The following is a 26,604-nucleotide window of genomic DNA, read 5'->3' as shown; positions in this document are numbered from 1 at the left end:
TGGGCTGTTGCTGCCCCCCTGGCATTACTGCAGGCTGCCAGATTGTGGCAGGCTCTAGTCCCAGCCCCAGGTGGGGGCACCCAGCCAGAGTGTGAAAATCCCACCCAGCACCAACAGTCAAGAGCTAAGTGTTTGCCCTTTCCCCAGCTCCACTCACCCTATCTCCCTTTCCCTGCTTGCCAGCAGCATCTCATTTCTTTTTGGGGCTGGAGCAACCTCAGCTCCAGCATGTGCTATGGCTTTGAAGAAAGTCATGTGTCCCAGCTGGCTGGCCCAGGAAGTCAGGGCAATTAACATAGAGCCTTCTTGCAGAAGGTTTTCCCCTTGTTTTGGTGCAGCTTGGCTTCCACAGGAAACGTGTGTGCAGAACAGCCTGTCCCTCGCTTGCTGTTGTCAGCCCAGGTGTGGATCCAGAGCCAGAGAGGAGGGGGACTCCTTGCTGCCTGCTCCCCCTGGCTGTGGAGAGTCCCACTTCCACTCTAGGGCAGGACTCCCCAACGGGACAAGGATAGAGAATCATGGGGCAGAAGTACCTAAGATGGCTTGGAGCCTCCTCCTGAGCTCCCAGCCTCTGGGCATGGCCTGTAGCCATCCAAGAGAGGAAGCAGGGGGCCATGCAGATGGCCACGTGCTGTCCCCTCTGTGTGAAAGTTCCCATTTGGACAGCTTACCTGTACATCGTCCTGCCTTGCCACCCTGGCTCTGGCCAGGAGCCTCTCAGATCCAGGGCTAAGCCTCTTACTGCCCAAGCTTGAGGTCACCACACAAGGGGACATGGTGTGGGGCACTCTGCCACCTGGCGCATGGCAGCTGCTGCTGCTGAAATGTGCCGGGGGGTGGGGTGGGTGTTTTCTGCAGAGATTTTGCACCCATATGAGGCTGGCAGATGGCAGGATTAAGAGGCTACAGGGCTCCTGTCCTGTGAGAGCAGCTGAGATGCATGGAAGGAGGTATCCTGCTCCCCACTACAGCTCCTGGCAGGGTTGCAGGTCGGCATGGGGCCAGGAAATGTTCGGGCAGAGGCTGCTGCTGAGGATCCCCCACCTGGGCTCGAAAAATGTTGCCCGCCCACAAGTTTTCTTGTTGTTTGAATGAGTGAGGTGAATGAAGCAGATGTCGTGGGGGTGAGTGTCAGAGGTGTCCCAAGAATGACACTTCCCATCTGCACTGGTCACCAAGAGCTTTGCTACCCATCCCCTGGCTGGTGGTAGTTGGGTGTCATAAGGGTTGGTGCCCATGCACAGGGGCCAGAGGGTTGGGAGCAGGTGAACTGCTCTGCCCAAACAATGCTCCTCCATGCAAGGCTTGGAGAGTGCCTTCATGATTTATTTGAAATTCAAATCCATGCCTGGACCCAGCGGTTGAGGTGAAGGAAGGCAGCCAGGAACCAGGCCAGCACAGGGAAGGAGGAAGGGAAGCAGGGCTCTCTCTCTGTGCCAGCCTGGCCCTGCTCCCTGAGTCGTGTGCCCTCTTGCAGATGGCTGGGTTGGGCTGGAGGTGACTCTGAACTGGGCTGGGTTGCTATCCCAGACGAAGGAGAGTGGCGCTTGATGTTTGCTGACTGGCTCTTAAGGGAAAAACAGCACTGCTGACTCCAGCTTCACAGGCATGTTTCCTGCATTGACCTCCATGGCTGACAGCATGGGTGGTGGCACGGATGCCACTGGAGCCCCTGGGATCTGCAAGTGCCAAGGCAAGGGGAGAGCATGTGTGGTGGAGAGATTGCACTGGGGCAGCAAAACTGGGGCAGGGGAGGATGGTGCTGTGTGCTGAGCAGCCAGGCATGTCCATGGCTTGCTGACCACTCTCTTTGTGTCCGTAGACTGCACCTGCCCAACAAAGGTGTCTTCCCTTGCCTCCAGGGCAGCCAGCCCAGCCGATGGGGATCCAGGAGGATAAAGCACCAGCCAGTAGTATATAAGTATGTGGTATTTTTATTGGCTTGCACAGGCTGTGCAGTCCCAGCAGCTGCTGCAACGTTTCTTTTCAACAGCTCTCCTCCCTCCCACCCACGTCTCACCCCACTTCACCCTCTTGTGTCTGTACTAACCAAGGCCACCGAAAGCTGGGCTGCTTGCCTCATGCCTGTGTCACTGACTTTGTTGTAGAGAGCAGTTTGCTGCTGGACTTTGATCGACTAACATGGCAGCTTCTGTTTTGCTGGAGTTTGGATTGAAGGTCAATTGAACTCTTCTTCCTCTGTGTCCTAGCCATTGTGGGCATAAGAACCTAGATCTGGTGCATGCTGAGTGCTTGGAAGACCTAAGGTGACAGCACTGAGGGTGGTTTAGCCAAATGACTAAACTAAATAATAATAAATAATAAAATTTAGCTGAAGCAGTCTGAAGTTCAGTAAGGCTGTGACTGCCAGAAATGATGGAAAAACAGGGCCTGGGAAACAATCACCATTGCTGGGACGAAGTTGCTGTGTGGGAGCCAGTTCCTGGGCTAGCCAATACCTCATTCACAAGTGTTCCCGAGGAGTTATGGAGGCAGGGTATGGGATAAGTCCCAAGTTCCATTCCCAGGCTCCCTATGCCTTGGTCTTTGCAGAGCAGCACATCAGCCTGGTCAGGATGTGGCTGCACATGTGTGAGTGCCGCAGTGGAAGACCCTTACTGCTCTTCCTGGCTTCTGCTATACAGTTTCTCTGCATGGCATCCTGGGCCTTTCTGAGTTTGCCACTCAGTCTCTTGTTTGTCTGATGTTGTAGACACCGAAGTCTTGTATCTCAGGGAGTCCTGTCGTTGGAGGTGTTGGAAGCAAGAGGCAGTGTGGCCAGTTAGTGATCTGCAAAGGGGAGGTGGATGGGTTTTGGAGAGGTCCAAAGAGCCGTGGGTTGAACACCAGAGGGCACGGTCGCTCTTCGTGCAGACCTTTGGTGCTCTGCTGTGCAACTCCAGCCCTTTCCCTGCAGCTGACTTCAGCTGGGTGTTGTGACATGTCCCTTCTGCAGGGTTGCTGGCCTTGACTCATCGCTCCTGGTTTTTCTTTCCTCTCTTCTGCAAGGAAAGGATTTGCAAAGCATTCGCATAGAGCTTTTTTTATGCTGCTGTGGCTGAAGTGGCTGATGAGCTTGATGGCTTAAACTGGTCAGCTGCTGCTGTGGGCTGGCTGATGCTTGGAGACAAGCCTCCAGCCAAGGCAGCTGTCAGCCAGCTCCCCACTGCATGGGCTTGTGTGTCCTGGTAGCACTCAGAGCCTCGCGATGGCACCCACTCAACTTCTGCACCTGGAGCCTGGGTCACTCTTCCCACACCACAGGTCTCTGGAGCACCCAGTGTCTCTCTGTGGGCATGGGAGGAGGAGCAGAGAAATTCGGGAAGCAGAGCAAGGCAGCCCTGTGTTACTGATCTGTGCCAAAGTGCTAGTCCATTCCAGGAAGGGGGACAGTGGTCTGCTCTCTACACAGGCATTGCTTCTTCCCCTCTCTGAAGGATGATGGGAGAAAAAAACCAATCAGTGATGCTGGCAGATGTGGGGACATTAAGATGAAAGAAGAAAAAGATAAGAGCAGATATGCTGAGGGCATTTAGAACAAAAAGGGTGGAGGAGAAAAAACCCCAACTTTTCCTCCTGCCCTCCCATTTGTTGCAGTGGGACAAGCTGACATTCACCAGAGCCAAAAAATTATAGATTTAGCATTGTTAAAAGGAGTTACTTGAATTTTGATGTGAGGTGCGGGACGTGCCACAAGGTGAAAAAGTGAAACCAAAGGTTAGACATTATATCAGTAACAGGGTCACAGTTAAACCAACAAATGCCACTCGTGTGGCAAGTCAGCATGTGCTTTGCTTAGTCACAGGGTCATGATGAAGGCTTGGGAGGTGTCTTTCCTGTCCCAGGCTTTGTGGTGTAGAGAGATCACTGGGGACTGGGTTTCTCAGGGATGCTGAACAGTTCTCCCCCTTGCAGACACCTGCAGGGGCTGCCACTTGTGGTGTGGTTTCAGGTGCGTGGGACCAGGATCTCCTCACATGGAAAGTCTTGCTCAGGGCTGCGTGGGCCTGGGGAGCTTCTTGGTCTGAAGCAGTGGTTTCTGCTTGAACACAGCAGACTGAAACCTATGACAGCAGCACAGGGAGCCAATGGTCTCCATCACAACCTATTCACCTGTCTGCATGTTAACAGGCTGAGGGCTTACTAAGTTGTGGGGGAAGGAGGAGAATGGCAGCAAGGTTTGCATGGCTGATCTTGAGGAGAGGGCTCTTAGGCTTCCTGCTCCCGCTGCCTCCAGGGACTTGGAGAATTAGTGATCTGGTCTCTTGGTGGTCAGATTGACTTGGAAGGGATTTTGGGGGCTACCATGGTCACCCCTTCAGGCTGTTTCCATTTGTAAGTCTAGGTCCTGCCAGCCCAGGAGGGAAATAGGATTGTGGTGACTGTGAGGAGCAGCAAGTGGTATCAGCAGGAGTCTCTGCTATGCATAGATCATGGGGGACAGGGAGAACAGGGTGGGCATGGGGCACTTGAACCTTCTCTGGAAGTGTTCAAGGCCAGGTTGGATGGGACTCTGAGCAACCTGGTCTAGTGGAAGGTGTCCCTGGCTATGGCAGTGGGGTTGCAACGAGATGCCCTTTAAAGTTTCTTGCAATCCAAATCATTCTGTGATTCTATGCTAAGCTTCCTTGGCTGGAGATGGGGCTGGGGAGGAACCGCACATATCTCTTACCAGGCTTCTTTGCTCTGAATGATTGACTAGTTGTAGCACATTTTTAATTTTCTCTTTGATAAAACATCCTGCCAGTCCCAGTAAGTGAGTCTTAAGAATGATGGCCTTGGGCCTGTTGCTAGGGGCCCTTCTGCAGCTGGCAGCATGGCTGCCCTGAGGCTGCAACAATGCTGGGACCTGCTTGACTGCTAGTGGCAGCTGGCTCTTTCTCAGCAGTGGGAATTTCGAAGGATGTGTAGATACCATATGTAAGGAAGGGGGCAGAACCCTCCACCCTTCCTCAGCTGCCAGTTTTGAGGGGGGAGAGGACTGATGGGGGTGAGCACCTCCTGCCTGCCGTGGGTATCTCCAGCTCCCTTTCCTTGCTGGTGTTGTGAGAAAAGGGCTGAATGCAATCCTCAGCAGCTTTGGCAATGGCCAGGTTCGCTCATGTGTCCTTCCCACTGCTCTCTCCCACTGCTTCACAAAGGCCACTTGCTCCTCCTGCCGTGATGGAGATGGCAGCAATGGTGGTAGGTCAGCCTTTGGGCCTGGCTACCGTCTGGTGAATGGTTTCCTGTGAACTGATTTCTAGACACCCATCGGGGCAGGCAGCTGGCCGCCTTCGCCACGCTGGCTGCAGCCTCTGCGACATTTTGTTATGGTTGTGTTACTGTAGTCCCGCTCCAGGCCCCGAGGAGCACTGGGCACGGTCCAAATGCACGCACATTCCTACACACAGAGAAGAGCTCCCTGTCTAATTTTAGCCGTGACATGTAGGCAAGGGGAAGGGGCAGGCAGGAGGGGGCAGGGTGTGAAAGGAGGAGGTCTCAGCTGCAGCCACCCGCACTGACTCACTCACTACGGCCTTTGTGTGGCTATCGGCTCTCATCGCCCGGGTGAATGACCGAAATAACAATAGCTGGTGACGCATCCTGGAGTCAGCTGGCCTTTGGTGTGACCTTCCCTCCCCTCGCTGCAAAGACCAAAGCCGAGATTGGTTTTGTGGCCCGAAAAGGGAGATGGGTTGTGTTTGGCTGGGAGCAGATCCCTAGAGACAGCTGGGGGACCCGGATAGTAGTGAAGCATGACGGGGAAGTCCCCAGCCTGGCTATGAGAGGTCTCATGTGGGGTTTTCACGACGAGGGAACACAAAAAGCTCCTGAGACATCTGTGGAGCCTACCTGGACCAAAGACTAACTCAGAAGCAAGTTACCTCCTGTGCATGAAGACAGGCTCTCCGTGGCAGGCAGCTTGACTCTCATCAGCCATGCAAACCCCTTTATCCAGGTTCCAAGAAGGCAGGAGAGAATCGCTGCTTTGGTGGGTTCCTTCCCATGTCCTCCTGCTGCCACTGCCAGGGAAGCTGTGCCATCCCCGAGCTGCAGTTGAGCGCTCAGAGAGCAGCTGGTGCCGTGGGGACCCCTCTCTTTCTGGGCCCGCTGTGGTGCATGCGCCTGCGGCTGGGGGTGAGCCGGCCTCGGGGCTGCTCCGAGAGGAAGTGCAGTTGGTTATTTTAACGAGCGCTGTCAGGGTTTGCAGCGTGGGGAGGAGCGGAGGGAGAAGCCAAGCACTCTCTCCAAACTAGGACTTGGTAGGGGAGGGCTGGCCCGCTGCTGCGGCGCGGCCACTGCCACCCACTCAGCACCTGCAAGGACCCCTGCGCTGCTCCGGATCAGGTCACGGGGGCTTTTTCCCACTACCTCCCCTTTCCTTATCCTGCTCTTCCCTCTCCCTCACGTTTGCTGCTTTTGTTTGTGCTGGGTGGGGGATGGGAGGGGACCTGGGGGGAGAGACAGCCCTTATTTTATAGGTATGGCCTTTGGTTCCAGACCACTGTGAAAGGCAGGGGGAGCAGACCCCAGAGTCATCCCCAAGACCCTCAGCTTCACTTCTGCCGAGCACTGTTTGCTGCCAGAGCCTGGAGCAAGCTGGTCCACAGCAGTCCCCAGGGCTCAGGCGAGGGGTCTGCGAAACACAGCCACCGTGGCACTCAGTGGTGCCTGGCTGTTGTGCCGTGGGGTTTCCCTGCCAGTGGTGTATTTCCAGCCACCCATTCTGCTGCTTGCATCCTGCCAGTCCATGTGGCATGGGGGTGGCAGCAGAAAATCTGCAGGTAGCAGAGGACAGGGAACCAGCCTGTGCCTTGCTAGGACCCGCAGTCCTCAGTCACTTTGCTGTGGGATAGTTTAGGAAAGCAGGACAGATTTGCGGACTCCTGGTCTATCCTCTGGTGCTGGTGGCGCTGTGATTCCCTGCTTATGCCAGGAACAGTGGGATGCTCTTCCTGATCCCTGCTGTGGGCTGGAGGGAGGCATGTGATTCCCACCTTTCCGATCAGTGCCTGTTGTGGAGTGCCTGAAGTTTTCTTGACTTTGCTTTGGGACGTGTAGAGACTTACTAGCCCTGGGAGTCACTGGCTGTGTTCTCTATCTGCCACGCTGCAGCTTTGTTGTTACACAAGGTTCATCGCCTCCTCCCTGGGGCTGCTGCCCTGGGCAGACACTTTGTATTGCCTTGCCTGGGGCAGCACTGTGGCTGGTAATTATTTCTGCGCCGGGATTTTGTCCTTGTGTGCCAGGGGAAAACTCTGGGACTGCTCTGGGAGTTTCGATCAAACAGCTGGGCTGTGGGACTGGCCACCCTTTAAATAATGCATCCCTCCTTGTGAGGAACAGAGCTGTGCTTACTGAAGGAGGGTGTGATAATGGGAATCTGCAAAAGATTCCATGGCCTGGGCACCTAAACCACCAGGACACCCTGGTGAGGCCCCTGCTGCTTTGCTTCGTGCATGTCACTCTGGAAAGGAAGCTCAGAGAGAGAGAGAGAGAGAGAAGAAACTCTCCAAGTCCTTCCCAGCCTGCATCGCTGGTCCTGCTGATGGGACCAAAATAGAAACTGTGTGGCCAGCCTCTCCCCGACCCCTGCTCAGCCTCAGCCCCAGCTGATGGTGGTGGCTCACCCTCTGTGTTTCAGCCCTGGTTAATTCATGGCTCAAGGCTGTCAGTCTTGTTTGGCTCCTCAGCCAAATGCAGCAACAGATTGTTTACATCAGTGCTGTCAGGTTTCTTGATTGCCAGGAGGCAGATTATTTACTGTAGTGGCATATAAACTTCATAACATTATGATGGTGGAAAGTTGTCAAGGGATATGAATGCCCAGAGTCAGCCCAGAAGGCTCCAAGGAGATGGTTTGAGTTTAAATTAAGATACAGCACTGTCTTCCATGGATTTTGGGAAGGAAATCATATTGTTGTAATGGGAACATTACTCTGAATGTTAGGGCTGGCAAACTCTTCACTTTATGAAGCCTCTGTGGAGGATCTGAGCTACTCTGGCAGTTGTGCCTTAAAACAGATCTCATGTTTGCCCTGAGAAGGTGGTGAAAAGGAGATGGCACCACGGCATCATGCAGAGCTTGAGGTGAGGCAGGATGGATCTGCCATGAGAATGGTGTTGGGAAAATGCTAGGAACTGTATAAAAAGTCTCAGTCTCTTCTGCTCCGAGCCGCTGTTCTTCCCAGAAAACCAAATGTGAGCATTTTCTTGTGAAGGGCCAGGCATTAAGGTGGCATGGCTTTTGCCTTGCTTTGATTGAGGCATGGCCAGGCAGTGTCCTTCCACCTGGCTTTGCCACTTGGAGAAGCCTACTATGACAAACTGACAAACTGTGGTGTTTCATTTCTTTGCCTTGCTACAGTCCTCCCCCAAGGCAGCTGCTGGTCCCTGGTGCTGGATCTGTCACCCTGACTTGCTCGTTCAAAGAACGATACAGCTTAGAGGCTGTATCTCCTCCCTGTGGTGTCCCCAGCTCCTGGCCAGCTATGAGTTGTGCTCTTGCTCAGCCATGTACAAGACGGGTGCAGAGAGGCTACACTGATGCAGCTGCATGTCCCTTGTGAAGCAGTGCTGTCCTGGGGCCTCCAGGTTGGCCAGCTGGAGTGCCCAGTGACACTGACAGTCTTCTGAGCAAGTTGGCAAATTTGCTTAGATATTGCCAGGGGCACCTTGCTCTCTTGTCCATGACTAGTAGCCCTGGCAGGAGCTTCTATGCAGCACGTGCAGGGACCTCAGGGACCACAGGGCTGGGAGGAGGTCCTCTGCAGCTGCATGCATCTGATGACCAGCTGGTTTCTAAGCACTTGCCTTGCTTTCTCAGGAGCAGAGAGGTCTGAATTCATCTTGATCAGGCCCAGGGTTCACTGAGAGATAAGTGGAGACATGTTACCCTCTGAGTGCCCTGCTAGGATCAGAAACTGGCTTCCGCAGCCTAGAGGGGCAACCTTATGCCCCTCCTCTGCAGGGTGACAGTGCAACTGAGGATGTCCTTGGCCATGATTTGCCCTGGGAATACCATGCTCCTGCAGCTCAGAATCCTGGAAGTGGCCCATATAGGTGGTGGCACTTGTTGCAGTAGGTCAAATGTATGAACCCTCAAGTAGGTGAGCACAGCCCATAGCTCAGCCCTCATGATGCTTTGAAAGGCTCGTGGTTTGGATGGAGCCTCCCTGCCCGTGTGCTGGGGGGAGCCCCATCTCCTTGCTCATACTGGACCCAGCGTGGGGGAGCTCCTGACTGTTTTATTTGCGTGATGGTAGGAGAGATGGCAGCTGGAATGGAAATTCTGAGTAGAAACAAACTGCGCAGTTTGGGAACTTGCTGATCACTGCACACCTCACTGCAACCAAAGCCTGAGGGCTGCACCACATCTTAACCAGCATTTTCCCTTCCCCATCTGGCATGGGGGCACCTTCCTCAGCAGACCTCATCTGTGCAGGTTGGTCTTTGTGTAACATCAGAGAGGCCTGGCTGGGGAGCCCCAGGGAGAGGAGAGGTCAGTGATGATATGCATGGGAAGCAGGACAGGAGAGCGGGGACAGGATCTCAGCAGGGGTGGTGTGAGGACAGCAGTGTACATGGGAAGATTGAATATCAGAACACTGAAAGGGGGGTGTGGGGTGTGCAAGCTTGTGATGGAAACAGGGGCTGAAGGCAACCAGTGGTGTGCCAACGGGGTGGGAATGAGCAGCAGCTCTCTGGATGGGCTCCTGGGCTCTTGTCCCTCAGTCCCTCCAGTGCCCTGGCAGGGAGGAGACAGGGATGCAGAAGCCCAGAAGATCTTGCTGTCACACAGGAGGGGCTATTAATAACACTTACACTTTCCTTGTGGTTGATCTGTACAAGTCAAGTGTCCTTTCCAGGGGAAGACAGCTTGTAAACTGAAATGGGCTCCTGCTCACGCTGCCAGCTCTAGTGCCACAGCAGCTCCCCAGCACCCACAGCTAGCCAGGATATAGGAATCCAGCCAGCTGCCATCAGGACAGGTGCTCGTCATGGAACAGGGCAAAGCTCTCAGACTCATTTCCCTTGTAGTCCCGTGGTTGGAAAAAATGCTTTCCCATCGACTAACTGGAGGTTTGCTGAAAGGTTAGGAGGAGCTGATGGTATTATTATGTGCAGACTTCTCTGTGGCTCAAGGCTTGTGCATTTGCTGCCAGCAGTGTCCTGCAGTAGGGTCCTCTTGCCTCCTTTGGTGCCCGGAGAGGGGTGCCGGATTTGTCACAGTATTAAGGTAACCTGAGATCTCTCTTGCTTCTGGGCACTGGCAGGAATAGACCAGGCTGCTGGAGGGACTAAGGGAATAGCAATGTGGAGGAAGGGCCAAGAGGGTGTATGGCACAGGATCCCTCTGCCCATCACAGAGGGCCTGTTAAGTATGGTACATGAGCGTTTGCTCAAGGCTAGTGAAGCAAAGCAGAATAGTGGAGCTGAATATTCAGATCCCCTTCCTGATGTGGGCAGAGGTTATGTCATGGAGGACACTGCATGTTTAGCCCTAAGAGTCAGCCTGTCTGGTTTTGGAACTACCACCACCAAATGAGGGATAGCTGCTGGATATCTGGAGAGATGTCTCTGTATCAGCTGATCCACAGGCTCTGTGGCTCACTGCAGCTACAAGATGCAAGTTTTTCCTCTTCAATCCCTGCTGTACTTTCCAAGGGTGTTTAGATCTTGCTGGGACATGTTCCTGCTTCAGCAGCATCCCTGCCCACTGAGGCCAGGCAGGGTGTGTAGGATGCTTTAAGGAGCCTGATAATAAAAAACACCCCTCCTTTCAAGAGCTCTGATTGCAGATCATGGGCAGACCAGAGCTGCTGTCTCCTTCCTTATTCACAGAAGGAGATTGAAATGATAGTGTGTATCTGCTCATAAGTAGAGTTGATATCCCAGTGCATGCAGCAGTACTTCCTTTCCTTTGCACCCTGCAAATGCCAGGCTGCCTCTATTCAGCCTCCTTACCTAACTGAGCCAAGCAATGCGGCCTGCAGAGCAGCCACAGGTGCTGGCTCCTCTCCATCTTTTCTCAGTGACGAACAATGGAGATCCCAGAAGCGTGCTGGTGTTAGGCCAGGGGCTTCCAGAGCTTAGCTCCTTTCGAGCTCCTCTCTGCCTCGTGCATGGTTCCCCAGCTGCTCTGCACACAGCTCTGCTAATGCATATCAACCATGGGCAGCCCCAGCAGTTCGTCCATCTGCTCCACCAGCAGCAGCTCTCAACACCTGTGATACACCATCTGGAGCTCAGGTTGGAAGTGAGATGCAAGAGGTGGGGATATGTTCACCCAACGTATCTGAGCTGCCACATGCCGCTGTCATGGGCTGTCAGATGGCAGTCTTGTAATAACCTTCACCACTGGTGGTCAGAGCTTGCTTCCATGTGCCATTTACAGACAGCCCTGAAGATGAAGCGGTCCACAGTCAGCTAGAGCTCAAACATAAATGTCAAGCCAAGGTTGTTCTAGCAGGTTTCCTCACGAGACTGGTGCAAAAAGGAAGGAAGCTGTGTTGAGAGATCTTCCTGCCCACAGCAGCAACACAGTGAGTGGTACAGCAGCTTTGTGCTGGTGGGATATCTGGGGCAGGAGGGAACAGCCATTCAGCTCATTTGAGGTGCCTTTGGTCAGTATAGCTCCCCCAGCAGCTAAAGCTGGTCAAAAAGGGTCTGTTGCAGTGTGCCACATCCCGTGTTCTTGCTTGTGTTTTTTAATATGTTTTATTTGTTTGGACAGTTTTTAATGCCTGTTGGTGATGATGCTCATTGACAGCCATCTGAGCAGGATCCAGGGTGTGCCAGGTGGCCACAAAGGCCAGCAGCATCCTGGCCTTCAGTACTAGTGTGGCCAGCAGGACTAGAAAGTGACTGTTACCCTGTACTCGGCACTGGTGAGGCCACACCTCAAGTGCTGTGTCCAGCTTTGGGCCCTTCTGTCGCTGAGGTGCTGGAAGGGCATTGAGGTGCTGGAGCCCGTCCAGAGGACAGTACAGCTGGTGAAGGGTCTATAGAACAAATCTTAGGAGGAGTGGCTGAGGAAGCTGGGGAGCCTGGAGAAAAGGAGGCTCATGGGAGACTTTATTGAGCTCTACAAGTACCTGAGAGGAGGCTGTAGCAAGGTGTGGGGTCAGTCTCTTCTCCCAGAAAACAAGTGATAGGACAAGAGGAAACGGCCTCCAATTGTGCAGGGGAAGTTTAGATTCTCTTCTATGCAGTTTACTGTGCATCATCCTGCAGATAAGGGGGAAAGGGGACACGAATGGAGCACTGCAGTGTTGGGAACAGGCTGGAGGCCAGGGTCATCAGCAAAATACTGATGCCCTCTGCAAAGCTGCATGGGCCTTGGTGGATTGAACCTTCTGGTGACCAAGTACCTGCCTGCATTGCTTGCAGTGGTAGGACTTGAGAAATACTTCTGAGGAGGTGAGGCTTTGGTTTTGCTTTCAGTTCAGCCAGGCTTTAGCTGCCCTGATGCTGCTCTCTGGAGGCCATTGCCTTCCGTCCTTCCTTCCATCCCCTACCTTACTGAGTACAGGCATGGCGATAAGACTATAGAAACTGAAGAGCTGGCTTCCTTGTCTGCAAGGCTGGAAGAGACCAAACCAAGCCTTGTCTTTTCCAAAAATACAGACTCACCTTTGTACTCACCTATTAAAAAAGGCTACAGCCCAATGGATTGCTTGTGCTACAAGCACTATCAAAAACTCCAGTTTGTCCAGAAAATAAAACCTATGTCCCATCTTACGTGCATTTCCCGAATAAAAGGGGAAGAAGCTTCTGATAGATTTGCCTGTTTGTGTGGACCTTGGGTCATTGGAAGTTTGGGCCAGAGTGATCTCCTGAAGGTTGTCTGTTATTACTGACCTGCAAGAATGTAAAAGAGCATGGGAAGGGAGGAAGACAGAAGAAGGGGAGCAGATGTCAGTTTTAGTGGTGAGCAGCATGCCCATGCCCTTGTGGTGGGTAGGGGAGATGTCTTGCACAGCATGGAAATCATTGAGAGTGGTGGTGGCTTGTGTGTGCTTGCAGGCTGCCATGATCCAGAGTCCCCTGCCTTGGGACCAGTTGAGAAGAAGTTTGCTTCTACCAAACTGTGTGTTTTGGTGGTTTTTTTTAAGTTGGCCTTGAATAAATCCTCTGTAGCCACTGAAGAGAGGTGGCAGATGGAGGGTGGGAAATGAAGCACTGTCTCTGGAGGAGGGGAGCACTGGAGCTAGCCAGACTCAGCTCCTTCCACTCAGGCCTTTGTGTGCTGAGCTGCTGCCACTGAAAGTGTTGCAGCACCTTCCACCTGTGGCCCATGGCTTTCCACAGACTGCTGCAATGTCCAGGCAGCCTGTCAAGCTTTGTGGGCTGGGCAGGGAAAGCATGAGAGCCTCTGTAAAGCTCTTTCTCCCATGAGAGGGCAGTTTTGCTTAGGACAGATGGGATGGTTTTCCTAGCTCTCCTTTGCCCTGCTCCAGCCTCTTCCAGCTCTCCCAGACTGCTTCTACCAAATTTTCCTGCCCTGGTTTTACTTGCCTGGTTCATTTTCTTCTGTGGGATTTGCAAGGGCTTAATTTCAACTTGCTACAAATTCGGTGGGACTGGTGCTTAGCCAGAGTGGTTCCTGTGGGGAAACCAGGTGGATCAGCATCAGGAGAGTGGGGGGTAGTTGAGGTACCAGGGCTGATTGGCACCTCGGGGTGCACAGGGCCTCTGCTGATCCCACAGTGGAGAGCAAGGAACGCAGAGGGTCCTGGCCAGGTGGTGACACCAGCCCTACTATTGCAGTCCTCTGGGCTGAGCTGTGATACTCGTGGAGCAGTAGAGCTGTGGGGAGCAAGCCCCTGCCACATGCCTCAGGTAGCATTGCCATGTCTCCCACTACCTGCTTCAGCCCTCTGTCCCCTGCTTCTCCCTGTCCCCTTGCCCTTACAGCCACGGTGTGGCCTGGACTAATAGGGGAGCCTACTTAATTCCTGGTTTCTGTGTTAACAGCCACCATCCGGATACAATGGAAACCTTTTTTAGGCGGCACTTTGGGCGGAAGGGGCTGCGGTGCACCAGCGTGGTGGCTGTGCCCACGGGCAAGGCCAGGCGTCGCTCCCAGGTGGGGCTGCCCTCCACCTCACTGGCCCAGTGCCGCCGTGGCTCAGGCACCCCAGCAGCATCCGTCTCCTGTCTGGGCCTGGTCCGGCGTCCCGGCACCCGTCGCCGCTCCAGCACCACGCCGCCCTGCCTCAGCCCCAGGTTCGCCGTGCAGACGAAGCGCGGGGGCCAGGCACAAGCCATTGATGCCAAGCTGCTGGATCCCACTGTCCTGCTGGCCAGCCTCATTCCCACGGGAGAGATGGGGGACAGGGCTCAGTGCAGCGACAGCTCCAGATCTGAGTCTCCAGAGGACAGTGGTGCAGCAGCAGGAGCTGAGCAGGGCCAGCGTTGTGCTGAGGAGACGTGGCTGGCCATGCTGCCCCAGCTGCGGCCGCTCCAGGCCGGGCTGCTGTCGCGAGGCCCCCGCTGCCTGCGGCGCGCTTCCTCCCACCGCCTGCCCACCGAGGTCACGCACAGCCGGGCTGCCTACGGCCTGCCAGGCCGCTACCGCCGCCTCAGCCAGCGCCGGCGCTCCAGCGATGCCCCTCAACCTGGGCTGCTCCCTCCTGGACACCCACGGCTGCTGGCCCAGTGCTGTGCAGGAGTGGCTGGAACCAGGTGCCCCTCTGCCACCCTCGTCAAGGGTTTGGGACCAGAGCCCACCTGCCGCACCACCCCGGACAGCTGGAGCCCCCGGCTGCTGTATGTATGGCAGCAGTGTGCAAGCAGGCAATGCCATGGGGAGGGGAGAGGTGGGGTGCAGACCCAGGTTTGGTGGGGAAGGAGGGAAGAGACAGTGCCATTGGCCCTGGCCACCGTCAGTGTCTTGCAGTGCTGCTGGCGTACCTTGAGCATCTTCCACTCAGGCCAGCACTGCCACTGATGCTCTTGGTGCAGCCCCTGGGGCTTGTGGGCGTCCTCTCCTGCCATGCTGGGGCCAGAGGAAGGTGGTAGGCCTGGTTGCTGGCTGGAGATGCACACTTCTGCTGGCTGGATTTCCCGCTCCTTTCCTCCACCTTGGCACATCTGGGAGAAGCTCACTAGCCCCAAACAAACAGCTGCTTTTATTCTGGCTGGTTGTACTGGTTCCTGAAAACAGGCCAGGCTATGAGGTGCCTTGGTGTGGGAGAGATGCAGGGAGACTGTGGGACAGGAGCACTGGATTGACCCTGCAAAGGCAGTTCCACCACCACAGCTCTGTGGATACTCCCAAGGTGATCTACAATGGAACTGTCATCCCTGAGGGCATTAACCCAGCAGACCCAGGCTATGCCTTTTGTTGGGTACAGGGTATCTGGCTGAGCTCTCAGCAACATGGCCAGTACCTCTTCATCCCACAGGACTATCTCACAGGACCAGGTCCTTCTCAGCCAGCTGGGCTGGAAATTCACCTCATTTCCAGCCGCTTGGTCCTGAGGAGGCTTTTCTGCTCCAGCTTCATGTTGCATCTCAGAAGCAGCTTGTGCTTTGCATATATATTTAATAGCCAGCCCTCCTGTGTCTTCCAGGAAAGCTATTGCCAAATCCAGTCTCCAGCACATGGTAGCCCAGCCAAACCCGGCACTAGCCCTGAGGAGCGACTCGGAGAGGCAGATACGCAGCACTGTGGATTGGAGCGTAAGTTGTAGTGTGTTTTGCTGGGCATTGCATGGAATGGGCTCTTGGCCAAGAAGCAGCAGGCTCTTCCCGGGTTGAGGCTTCCCAGGTGACTGACTTTGACACATTTATGGCCTCTGCCATTGCCACCAGCTGGTGCCAGCATCTGTGCTGCTGGCAGCACTACTTGATGCTGCGAGAGGCTGTGGAGGCACAGGTGGTTCCTGGAGGGATGGCATAACTACTCTACTGCCAGCTTTTCTGCTTCTGACAGCCAAGATCTTGTGGCTGGGCCCAAGCAACAGGAGCAAGCCCCTGCTCCTTCACAGGCAAAGCCCCGCAGGTTTTAAGCTGCACCCTCAGGCTATAGCACAGAAGCACGTTCAGGAGAGTTCCCTGCACTGAATCTGCCCTGATGCCTCCTCCCGGGGTGATGAAAGCAGCTCTCCTGTGCAGGACACTGCAAGTGGTTTGTAGGTCTTGGAGTTGGTTTCCTGGGGCCCTCTTGTTTACAACAGGTGGGCCATGGCAGCAGCTTTGTGAGGTTTCCTCTGTCAAGATGTCCCTGGCTGTTGTGTGCATCTTGTCTCCTGGCCTCCACCTAGCTCCAACCTCCCACCCCCAGCATCGTCCAGTATCTTGTCCCTTGCACAAAGCATTTTAGGGGCTCAGATGCCTCTCTGAGGATGCTCTCAGAGCATGTGTTGTCTTGTGTCTTTCAGGAGGCTGCGGTCTATGGGGAGCACATCTGGTTTGAGACCAATGTCTCTGGGGACTTCTGCTACGTTGGGGACCAGAACTGCATGGCGAAGCTGCTGGTGAGTCACCTGGGACCACCTGCCTCACCAGCAAAGGCCACAAACCCGGCTGTGTTGTCACCTTATGGGGAGACCACAGAGGCCACACTGCTGCTGCTGCTGCTGCTGCTGGGGGACATGCAGGGGTCTGGGGAGCTGCTGAGGCAGGGACTGTGTCCCTCCTGCCTCTGCATACCAGAGGGCCAAGTCCCCAGTTTCTGCCAATGCTGGTTCTCAGTTTGCAATGGGAACCTGATGCAGGGCTGCCACTTGTCTGGAGGGTTCCAGAGGGAGGGTGTTGGGACTCCACACCCTTAGAAGGACAACCTTAATCCAAGACCTTTCAATAGAGGAGAAAAGTGAGCTCTGGAGACCCAGGCCTGTTGCCTCCTGCCCCTGCAGTCCTCCCTCCCAGTTTGCAGGCTCAGTCCTGCTTGTGGTGCAGGACACATAGCACTGATGCCACCCTGTGCCTGCCACCTTGCAGGTGTCTGCCACTGATGCCACCCTGCAGGTGCCTCCCAGACCAGCTTCCATGGTGCTCTCAGGCAGTATCAGAAGAGGACAAGGGCTGCAGGACAGGACAGTAGGGAAAATAACCTCCCTGCTCTGTCCCAGGCTTGAGAACATCTGCTATAGGCACATGCTTACATCCCTTCGCTAGACAAGAAGTCTAGGTTGTATCTAACTTTAATATAGGGCTTGTTCTGTATCCCAATGCATATGAAGGAGGTATGATGGGAGGCTGAGTTTGCCAGGCTCTGAACACTCCATATATTCATTCACGTATTTTTTTTTCCTCCCCTTTTCTTATTGTTCAGCAAAAACCTCTCTCCAGGCGTAAGTGTGCAGCCTGCAAGATCGTAGTGCATACACCCTGCATTGAACAGCTGGAGAAAGTGAGTAGAGCCTGTTAAGCCCTCCCTGCAGCTTGCAAAACTGTAACAGCCTTTTCTTGGGCAGTGAAACACAAGAAAATTGGGGAACTACAATGTGTAATTACAAAGAGGGGTCTTCTTAGGAGACAGTACCAAAATGAGGATCTAGTGACATGATTGGGAGCCCAGGCCCCATTTTGTTCAGTAACCGAGATGTGAGGGTTTTGTGGCAAGTACCAAACAATTCCAGAGGTTCTGGGCCTTGCTGTAGTACAGTAAATTCCAGTAGGTTTCCTTCAGGTACAATGGTTTTACTGATTCCTCTCATGTGTGTTCAACCTACAGATAAATTTCCGCTGCAAACCTTCCTTCAGGGAATCAGGATCCCGGAACATACGGGAGGTGAGAAATGTGCCTTGGACACTGCCCACATCTGCCTCTCCTGTTTCCAGTTTGATGGGAAAGACACCAGATGCTGCCAGTGTGTTGCCCATCCGAGTGGAGGCATCATGTTCCTTCCTGCTCCAAGGGGGTGGTGCCGTAAAAGGGATGTTTCTTTGCAAGGCAGCAGCACTGGGTGTGAAGAGCGAGGAGTTTGCAGGCAGCAAATGCAGAGCAGCCGGTGGTTTGCATGTTCTGAATCTCCTGAATCTGCCTGGGGGGAACCTACAGATGGTGTTTTCTGGGAGAAACTTTGCCCGTTGTGTTGGTCCCCAGGCACACAGATGAGCTGTGGCAAACAGCAGGTCCCCAAGTCTCCTGCAATTTGGAAGGAAGCAGTATGGGCTCACTTCTGGCTTTATCACTCAGCACTGACCTGGGTGCCACAGGTAGAAGTGGAAGTTGCCCACAGTAGTGCTATCAGACACCTTCAGCCCATGTTGTAGTATACTGGGCATAAGCAGTGGCCTGGAATCTGTCTGCTGACCTGCACTGGTGGAAGCAGCTGTCAGCCTTCATGCTTCACCCTCCAGCCTGGGGAGCCAGTGGAGCCTGTGCAGTGCTCTGGAGTGGGTGTGGGTGGCTCGGTCACGCGCCATTTCGGTAACAGAGCTGCCCCCACGCTGTGTTTGTGCTGGCACAGCAGACTTAGTTGGGGAAGGGTATTCAAACACAGGGCTGCCTGCTTTGAAATGCTTGCAGGACCTCATAAAGGGAAGCTTTCAGCATCACTTCAAACCTTCCTTTCTTGCTTTGTTTTTCTTGCTGTGCCTCCTTCCCATATCACTCTTAGCCTAGCTCCCTTATTTGTGTTTCGCTTACCCTTCGGGCTCTGCTGACAGCTTGCTGCCTCTGCTCCATCTTCTGTCTCTATTTTTCTTCTCTCCAGCCTCTACAATTTTTTTCTCCCTCCCCTTTCTTGGTTTTTCTTTTTTCTCACAAATTCTGCTTCTCCGTCCTGTCTTTCTAACGCTTCTCAGTTCCTCCAAGGCATCTTCCTTCCTGTTTCCCTAAAAAAAGGTGCTCTTCTGGCCTTTGTGGTGCCAGGTATCCCCTTCAGGGTCAGCCCTTTCCCTAGATGTGCCTGCTTGGACCCAGAGCTGAGCTCTAGGCATAACCCTCCTTCTGCTCCTACTGGATTAATGTCCACTAAAGCCAAGAAGACTCTTTGTCCTCTCCCGTGTGCTGCCCAGAGCAGGCAACACTGGAGCTCTGACCCAAACCTCCTCCCAAAGTTTCTGCCTTTCATCATCATGATCCCAAAAGCTGTCAGGAGCAGGATGTTGGGTCCTGCCATGCCAACCTGTGAACTTGCACTCCCTTTTCTCTTTTTGCTACTCTCTCTGCAGTGCATTTCCCAATACAGGGCTGGAAGAGTAGGATGGAATTTAGGACATGTGGTGCTTCATTACAAAACTTCTGACTCCCTCACAATCACTTCTGCAAGTCCCAGCCCTCAACCCACCGTGAGCCTGCAGGCAGAGCAGAGGTGCTGGTGAGCAGCCTTGCTGCCCACGCTGGGACTGAGGCGGGCTCAGGATTGGTCTGGGGAAAGAGCAGGGGGAAGTGGGTGTGGAGGGCTTTGGGGCTGCCACTCTTCTCGAGGAACATGGAGGGAGGAGGTTTGTGGCTTAGCTGCAAGCACTTCCATCTTCTTGCTGTGGGCACAAACTGTGTCTCCCTAGGGATTTTCACACCTTCCACCAGCACATTTTTCACCTGGCACTAGGGGCATCTGGGCAGAGATGTTAAGGGACAGAGATGTGCTACTGCTTGCCCACTCTCCTTGGGTCTGGTTTGTGTGATTCTCAGTCTTCACTTTCCCTATTCTCCTTCCTATTTCTTCTGGTTTTAATTCCCTTTATTTGGAGCATCTTAAATTGGCCTCTTGCCCCCTGATTCTTTGGCTTTGCCTTCTTTCAGAGGGTGGAGGCTGGTGCCTATGAGCAGTGGTTTTGCTGCAAGAGCAGAGGCTGGCTGGCCTGTGTCCATTCCTTCTGCCTGTTCTGTGTTCCCTCACACACTGGGCCCTTCATTCCCCTTTTTTTTTTAATTTTCTTTTTTTCTTTTCCCTTTAGCCCATCGTTGTCCGGCATCACTGGGTGCACCGGAGGCGGCAGGAAGGGAAATGCCGGCAGTGTGGCAAGGTGAGAGGGCATTTTGGGCATTTTTCTCAGCCTGAAGGAAACCTAAGGTCAAACCAGAGACAAGAACAGGGCTGGGAACCAGGGACATCCCACCATTCCTGTTTGGCAGCAAACCCAAGACACGTGCCCTGCTTTGCTCAGTGAAGCACTATGTAAGTGCTTCCCACATAGAGTAGTTCTTCCCCTGGGCCCAGTTAATCCTGAAGGAGACTGTCTTCTTGACATGCTTTGTTTGAGCAATAAGGACACCCTTGCAGAGCACAGTGGCCTCCCTGGTGCCGTTGTGGTGGTTGGGGCTGTCTGACAGGATCTGGAGAGCTCCAGCTGCAGATGTGCTCTCTTTGTTAATGTCTCTCTTACTGGTGCAAAAGTCCTGTTGGATGGTAGGAAACTGCGAGGGAATTCTTTAAGCCTCTTATCCTTTCTTCCACAGGGTTTTCAGCAGAAGTTTGCCTTCCACAGCAAAGAGATTGTAGCCATCAGCTGTTCCTGGTGCAAACAAGCGGTGAGCAAAGCCCTCCCTGAATGCCTTACCAGTCGGTTCTGCACTAATGACCTCTGCTTTCTGCTGGGACTCCCCCAAGTAGCCTGCCCTTTAACAGCTCCTCCTGCTGGGAGAAGCTGTACTATGACATTGGCAAGCTCCTTTGAGAAGCTTTCTCTTCATTGCCTTCCCATTACAAAATTCCTGCATGGTTTCATCCAACACTCCCTGCATTGGCATGGGGGACCTGAGAGGAGGAGGTGGTGGCTGTGCCCAGCAAACTGACCAGCTGAGTTCTCTCTGTCTTCTTCTTGGCCAGTATCACAGCAAAGTGTCATGTTTCATGCTGCAACACATTGAAGAGCCCTGCTCACTGGGGGCTCACGCTGCTGTTGTCGTTCCTCCTACCTGGATTCTGCGGGTCCGGCGGCCCCAGGTAAGTCACTTCAGCTCTTGTGGCTCTTTCACAGTTCCCATTTACCCAGTGGCTCCTCACAGAGTTTTTATGTTTGTTCCTTTTCTCTCTAGAATCCACTGAAATCTAGTAAGAAGAAGAAGAGGACATCATTCAAGCGGAAATCCAGCAAAAAGGGGGCCGAGGTAAGAGATGAGGGGACTGGGAATGACCTTGTCTTGGAAGGGCAGGGAGACTGAACAATGAGGAGCAAGGCAGGGAATAAAAGTGGGTTTTTCTGGGTCTGCACTGAGGTTAAAGAGGTTGAGCTGGAGGGAGGGTGCCTGCTGGCAGGGTATATCCCAGATACAAGGTTTATGGGGTGTCTGGGATGTTCTCTTTCTCCTGCTTCTGGCCTGCATGATGTTAGGGCTCAGTTGGAGGTGGGAGTTTGCATTTCCCCAGCTTTGTTGAAGGATCTATGGTATCTCTTGCAGGAAGGGAGGTGGAAACCCTTTGTCATCAAGCCCATGCCAGCTCCTCTCATGAAGCCCTTGCTGGTGTTCGTGAACCCCAAGAGCGGTGGGAATCAGGTATGGCCTTGTCTGGTATCTCCCTAAGAAGACATCTCTGTGAGAGCATTGCCATTTGGCTGCTGAGCTCTCATCGTAGTTTTGGTGATGTCTCAGCTGCACAAGAGGCCACAATGCCAGTTTGCTGCCCAGCAGTTCCCACCTTTGCCAGGCTTTGCCTGTGTCTCCTCCAGAATAGTGTTGTCTTAGCCTGTCCCCAGGCAGATGCCTCCTTCTGCTGTCCACTGGGAACTTGATATTACCTGAAGTCTTTCTTCTCCCCATAGGGAGCCAAGATCATCCAATCCTTCATGTGGTATCTCAACCCACGGCAAGTTTTCGACCTCAGCCAGGGTGGACCCAAGGAGGCGTGAGTACTGATGGGGGCAGTACCTTTCTCTCCCCTATCCATGTCCCAGGATTCCTCCCTAGATCTCTTCCCCCAGCTGGCAGAGGCCTGATGCTTCATAGCTCCCACATGCAGACAGACCTTCAATGCTTTGAGAGGCCTATCTAGGATAGGTTGTGATAGTCACTCATAGTCAGTGATTCCTGATGGAGGGTTGGTCTAATCTTAAGGCTAGTGCTGAAGAGCCATGGGGTGAGGTTCCCAGACATAGTTCCTTATATTCAGTTAATGTTGTGTGAGTCTTGTGTGCTTGCTGCGTTCTGGGTTATCTATGTGTGCACAGCCTGTGGACACCCCACTCTTCCTTCACAAGAGCTGGCGAAGCCAAAGTTACTGTGGCTTTGCCCACTGCTGTGAGCAGCTCTGGAGGGAGACATGGATGTGGCTTTGTGAATGCCAAGGGCTCTGTGAGGCAGCTGCTGTGTACCTGCACCTTCAGTACCTCTCCCCTCCCCTCCTCTCCTCAACCTCCCCATTCCCTGCAGGCTGGAGCTGTACCGCAAAGTCCACAACCTCCGGATCCTGGCGTGCGGGGGAGACGGCACGGTGAGTCTCCAGCCCCTTTGCCCAGGCCTTTCCAGTGCAGACAGCAGCCCTCCTTGCTGTAATCCAGAGCAGGGCAAACCGTGCACACTGTGTCCATGGTACAGCTGGTAGCATGGATACTGTGGGTGCCCTCATGCACTGTTCCAGGGAGTGATAGTCTGTAACATGTCTGGATTTGGAGCCCTTTTGAGGGCCAGTATCCTCACTGGGGTTCCTGGTATCTCCTGCAGCAGCTGATTAGAGCATTAAAGACCGTGAATAGCCTCAGATGTGGCTAAGGAGACCCCGTCTCTGCCCCTCTGCCATCACTAGTGCTCTGCCTGTCTGCTGGTCCCTGAGATAAACAATGGTTTCTTTGCACTCTCTTGCTTGAGCAGGTAGGCTGGATACTCTCCATTCTGGACCAGTTACGTATCAATCCACCTCCTCCTGTGGCCATCCTACCTTTGGGGACAGGGAACGACTTGGCCAGAACACTGAACTGGGGTGGGGTAAGTGATGGGCACAAGAACCCACTGCTGACAGAGAAGGGCTGAATGCTTCAACCCTTGTTTCAGACACATGGGTGGAGATTTGCGTGGGCTGGTGTCTTAACTTCCTGTAGATAGAGACCAACAAATAAGTGCAATTTGGATGTTGCCATTCTTCTGACATTTGAATTGTTCTGCATTAGATTATACAAAAGCAATTGCTTTTTCAAATTTTGGAAGATTTTTAGAAGGAAGATTCATTGTTTTAAATTTCAAGTCCCACTTCATTGTGCATTCGAGTAGAGTTGGTCTCTCTTCTCCATCTTTTACTCTGGGATGTCTTATCAAAGCCTGCTATCTGGGGTATCTCTGTGGGAGGCAGGCATGAGACTCACCAAGTCCTTCCCTTCACCAGGGTTACACGGATGAGCCTCTGTCTAAGATCCTATCACACGTAGAAGATGGGAACATAGTGCAGCTCGATCGCTGGAACCTCCATGTGGAACCAAACCCTGATGCAAACCCTGAGGAAAAGGATGAGGCAGCTGCTGACAAGGTGGGACACCTCCTCTCGATATCTGTTCCCTGTGCTAGAGGTCTGCATTCTCTTTTCTCCACTGGCTCAGGCAGCCCCAGCACCTGGGGCTACATTGTTGGGTTGGTGTTTCCCTCTCACTCCTCCAATTCCACCATTCTCTTCATGGCTCTGAGCCACAGCAGTCGTGGAAAGGCATATAGAGTTCATAACTAAATGCCTACCAAAGGTTTTTAACCACAACTTGCAACAGGTATAAGCCCAGTCTTCTGTGAGACTGTTCTCTTTAGCAGAAATGTGGATGATTGCAGAAACCTCAGAGAGCAGAGTGTGTCCCCTTGGGCCACTTCCCTTACCCCTAGGAGCCAGGAACTTATCCATTATCTCAGGCTGGTAACCTCTGTATTTTCCTAGGGAAAAGGCAAGCAGGGTCCCTCAGCCTCACGAGCACTGTAGTAGCTCTGCTGTAAACTGACTTAATCTTTGCCATGGGCACATACTGGCAGCCTCATCCTTATTCTTCCTTTCCATTTCAGCTCCCTTTGGATGTCTTTAATAACTACTTCAGCCTTGGCTTTGACGCACGGGTGACGCTGGAGTTCCACGAATCCCGAGGTACAGGGCAGTGGCAGGACTTGGTCGGTGTCTGTGGGATGGGCCCGTTCTTGTTTGTGGGTTCCTCAAGAAAGTGAACAAGAGAATTGCTTCAGGGACAGAGCTGGAGGTGAAACAGGAGGAGCAAGTCCAAGCTGCAGAGGGGGAAGAGGGGTGCCTGCACAGGAAAAAAGCTGGGAGCAGACTCCTGGCTGAGGCTGGCTGTAGAGCTGTGTCTGAGGAGAGCTGGTAAGTGAAATATTTCCATATGTAGGCCAGTGACCTGGACTTTTTTTCTTCTTTCCCTAGAGGCCAATCCAGAGAAGTTCAACAGCCGGTTTCGGAATAAAATGTTCTATGCTGGGGTGAGTGTGTGGGGGATATCTGAGCCTGCGTCACAGCAGCCGTAATGTCAACTGGAGCACAGGCATAGACCTGCCTTCTGTCTACACCCTAAACTCACTCATTTAAGTTACCTGGACCTTCACGTGCACTCAAGCTAAGCCCCCCAGCCCAAAGGTGGAGAGTTGCTGGAGAAAGGCTGCAGCACTGGGAGTCACAGCTCCTCTTTGGCTGCGAGTGCTGCTGGCAGTACAACTTGCTCTGTGGCCTGCAGTACAGTTGCTGTATTGATCTTCTGCCACTATTGTTCTTGATCTCCAGCTCGTGGGTGGTCACCCAGGCAGGACCTCCCTGGAGCTGTGGGAAGGCAGGCTGTCCCCCCTGCAGAGGAATAGGAAGCCTTTCCATAGAGTCTCCACACTACTTTGGTCTTTTATTGTATACCTTGGACCAGTTACAGCTTCCTGGCTAATTATACCCTCCTCCTGTATCTCACCTCTAGAGCCTTGCATCTCAGTATCATCTTCGTTCCTTTGTCTCCACATCCTCAATATGCTTTCTACCCATGTGTCTGGTGACTGGTATTTGAGCAGTACTAAAGGCCAAGCTGCTCTGTGCCATCTCACATCTGTCCTGCTTGTGTCTCTTTTCCTATCTGCACAGTTAAACCCAAAGGGAACCCATGCTGTCCCTCCTGGAATCTCTAGATGGGGTCACTTCAGCTTTGTTTTGTGGTACTTCATTACAGCTTGAGACTGAATTTGTCTCTTGTGACTTGAGTCTCACTGGAGGAGACTCACCTTGCCAGCTCTTCCCTAAAGTCAGGACTGGGCTGGCATGGGAACACTAGAGCATGTTACTGAAGGTGCCCCAAAGTTTTTGGTAGACAAAATAGCAAGAGGAATGGATCATGTTGTTTTGGAGGAGGAGAAGACTTCTGTGGATGAAAAGGGGGTTTGCAGGTTTCAGCAGCTGAGGTCTGTGGCAGGTCAGTGGCAGGCTTCCTGGCTGCCCATTCTGGTGAACACCTGGGCACTAACTCTGTCTCTTACCTTGGCAGACAGCCTTCTCTGACTTCCTCACTGGGAGCTCCAAAGACTTGGCGAAGCACGTCAGGCTGGTTGTGAGTGTGCTGGGGTGCTCTGGTCCAGGGAGGGGGTGAGCTGTGGAGGCATGAGGAGTGTCCCTTGGCACACTGAGTATGGCAGGGCTGGGGAGCGGATATGTTTCTGGGAGCATCAGCCTCCCCTGACTTGGAGAACACTCAGTGTAGGGAGCAGAGGAGGGGAGGCCATTTCTTCCTAAGTGGGTAGGATGGACCAGGCTCCCCATTACAGCAGCCTGAACACCCCTGTGTTGTCTCCAGTGTGACGGGACAGACCTGACCTCCAAGATTCAGGACCTGAAGCCCCAGTGCCTGGTCTTCCTTAACATCCCAAGGTGAGCAACCCCAGGACCTGTCTTCATATGCTGGGCTTCAAACACCTGTGCTGTAGATCCCTGCCTGGGTTTTGGATGCCGGTCCAGGCATTTCTTCCCGTCCCTTCACAGGTACTGTGCAGGCACCATGCCTTGGGGCAACCCTGGGGAGCACCATGACTTTGAGCCTCAGCGCCATGATGATGGCTGCATTGAAGTTATTGGCTTCACCATGACATCGCTGGTGAGTCAGTACTGTTGGCAGCTGTAGGTAGCAACCAGGGGAGTGACTGGTCTCATTGACCAGGTGTCAGCCAGCCCACAGCTCCACAGATCCTCTCTGGAGGAATTGTGGTACTGGCCTGTGTGACAGTGTCTGCTCTCTAAGATTCAGGTGAGGTGCTGTTATGCCCTGGTCTCTGTGAGTCCCTTCTCACTGAAATCAAACCCGAGACCCTCAGAACCTGATTCACTTGCAGCATCCAGCTCACAGTGGATGCTCCCCTCATCCACGTCTCAGTCCATGCTCTGCTCTCACTCTGGACCCTTTCACAGGCTGCCTTGCAAGTCGGTGGCCATGGGGAGCGGCTCTGTCAGTGCCGGCAGGTAGTTCTTACCACGTCCAAGGCCATTCCCATGCAGGTGGATGGAGAGCCCTGCAAGCTGGCGGCTTCCTGCATCCACATCTCCCTGCGCAACCAAGCCAACATGGTGCAGAAGACCAAGCGGCGCAACTCCATGCCCCTGCTCAATGAGTAGGTTCCTCAGATTGATCTGCTACCTCCTCTCCAAGGAAGGACAGTTGGCAGGGAAAGGGATGGGACTGATCCATGACTGGCAGAGGCATTTCAGTCCTTTCTTGGGGAGGGTCTGGGAAGGGATCAGGTCACAGAAATAAGGCCTGACCCTGATGTTGGAGAAACTC

General features: G+C 53.6%; 1 protein-coding gene across 3 annotated transcripts in view; it reads left to right on the top strand.

Moving 5' to 3' along the window:
• The window catches only part of DGKZ (diacylglycerol kinase zeta), a 46,614-nt gene that overhangs the window by 5,620 nt on the left and 14,390 nt on the right, over nucleotides 1–26,604 (top strand). For 2 of the 3 annotated variants that reach the window (XM_042038777.1, XM_042038776.1), the window contains exons 1-20: nucleotides 11,543–14,757; nucleotides 15,564–15,672; nucleotides 16,374–16,469; nucleotides 17,270–17,347; nucleotides 17,672–17,728; nucleotides 19,846–19,914; nucleotides 20,348–20,419; nucleotides 20,718–20,834; nucleotides 20,927–20,998; nucleotides 21,290–21,385; nucleotides 21,652–21,734; nucleotides 22,259–22,319; nucleotides 22,697–22,810; nucleotides 23,205–23,345; nucleotides 23,861–23,939; nucleotides 24,228–24,283; nucleotides 25,321–25,383; nucleotides 25,627–25,700; nucleotides 25,812–25,923; nucleotides 26,235–26,434. In XM_042038777.1, coding sequence (XP_041894711.1) covers nucleotides 13,979–14,757; nucleotides 15,564–15,672; nucleotides 16,374–16,469; nucleotides 17,270–17,347; nucleotides 17,672–17,728; nucleotides 19,846–19,914; nucleotides 20,348–20,419; nucleotides 20,718–20,834; nucleotides 20,927–20,998; nucleotides 21,290–21,385; nucleotides 21,652–21,734; nucleotides 22,259–22,319; nucleotides 22,697–22,810; nucleotides 23,205–23,345; nucleotides 23,861–23,939; nucleotides 24,228–24,283; nucleotides 25,321–25,383; nucleotides 25,627–25,700; nucleotides 25,812–25,923; nucleotides 26,235–26,434 — 2,528 coding nt within the window. In that variant the 5' untranslated portion in view covers nucleotides 11,543–13,978. Of the gene's footprint in view, nucleotides 1–11,542; nucleotides 14,758–15,563; nucleotides 15,673–16,373; nucleotides 16,470–17,269; nucleotides 17,348–17,671; nucleotides 17,729–19,845; nucleotides 19,915–20,347; nucleotides 20,420–20,717; nucleotides 20,835–20,926; nucleotides 20,999–21,289; nucleotides 21,386–21,651; nucleotides 21,735–22,258; nucleotides 22,320–22,696; nucleotides 22,811–23,204; nucleotides 23,346–23,860; nucleotides 23,940–24,227; nucleotides 24,284–25,320; nucleotides 25,384–25,626; nucleotides 25,701–25,811; nucleotides 25,924–26,234; nucleotides 26,435–26,604 lie in introns of those variants that run through there. The other variant, XM_042038778.1, reaches the window with a different exon arrangement.

This window comes from Corvus kubaryi, unplaced genomic scaffold, assembly GCF_017639235.1.
Source record: "Corvus kubaryi isolate FWS band 111438036 unplaced genomic scaffold, C.kubaryi_AGA036_p1.0 37392, whole genome shotgun sequence".
NCBI lineage: Eukaryota > Metazoa > Chordata > Aves > Passeriformes > Corvidae > Corvus > Corvus kubaryi.
The sequence above is the reverse complement of the archived record's forward strand: the minus strand, read 5'-3'. Positions and strand labels throughout refer to the sequence as shown.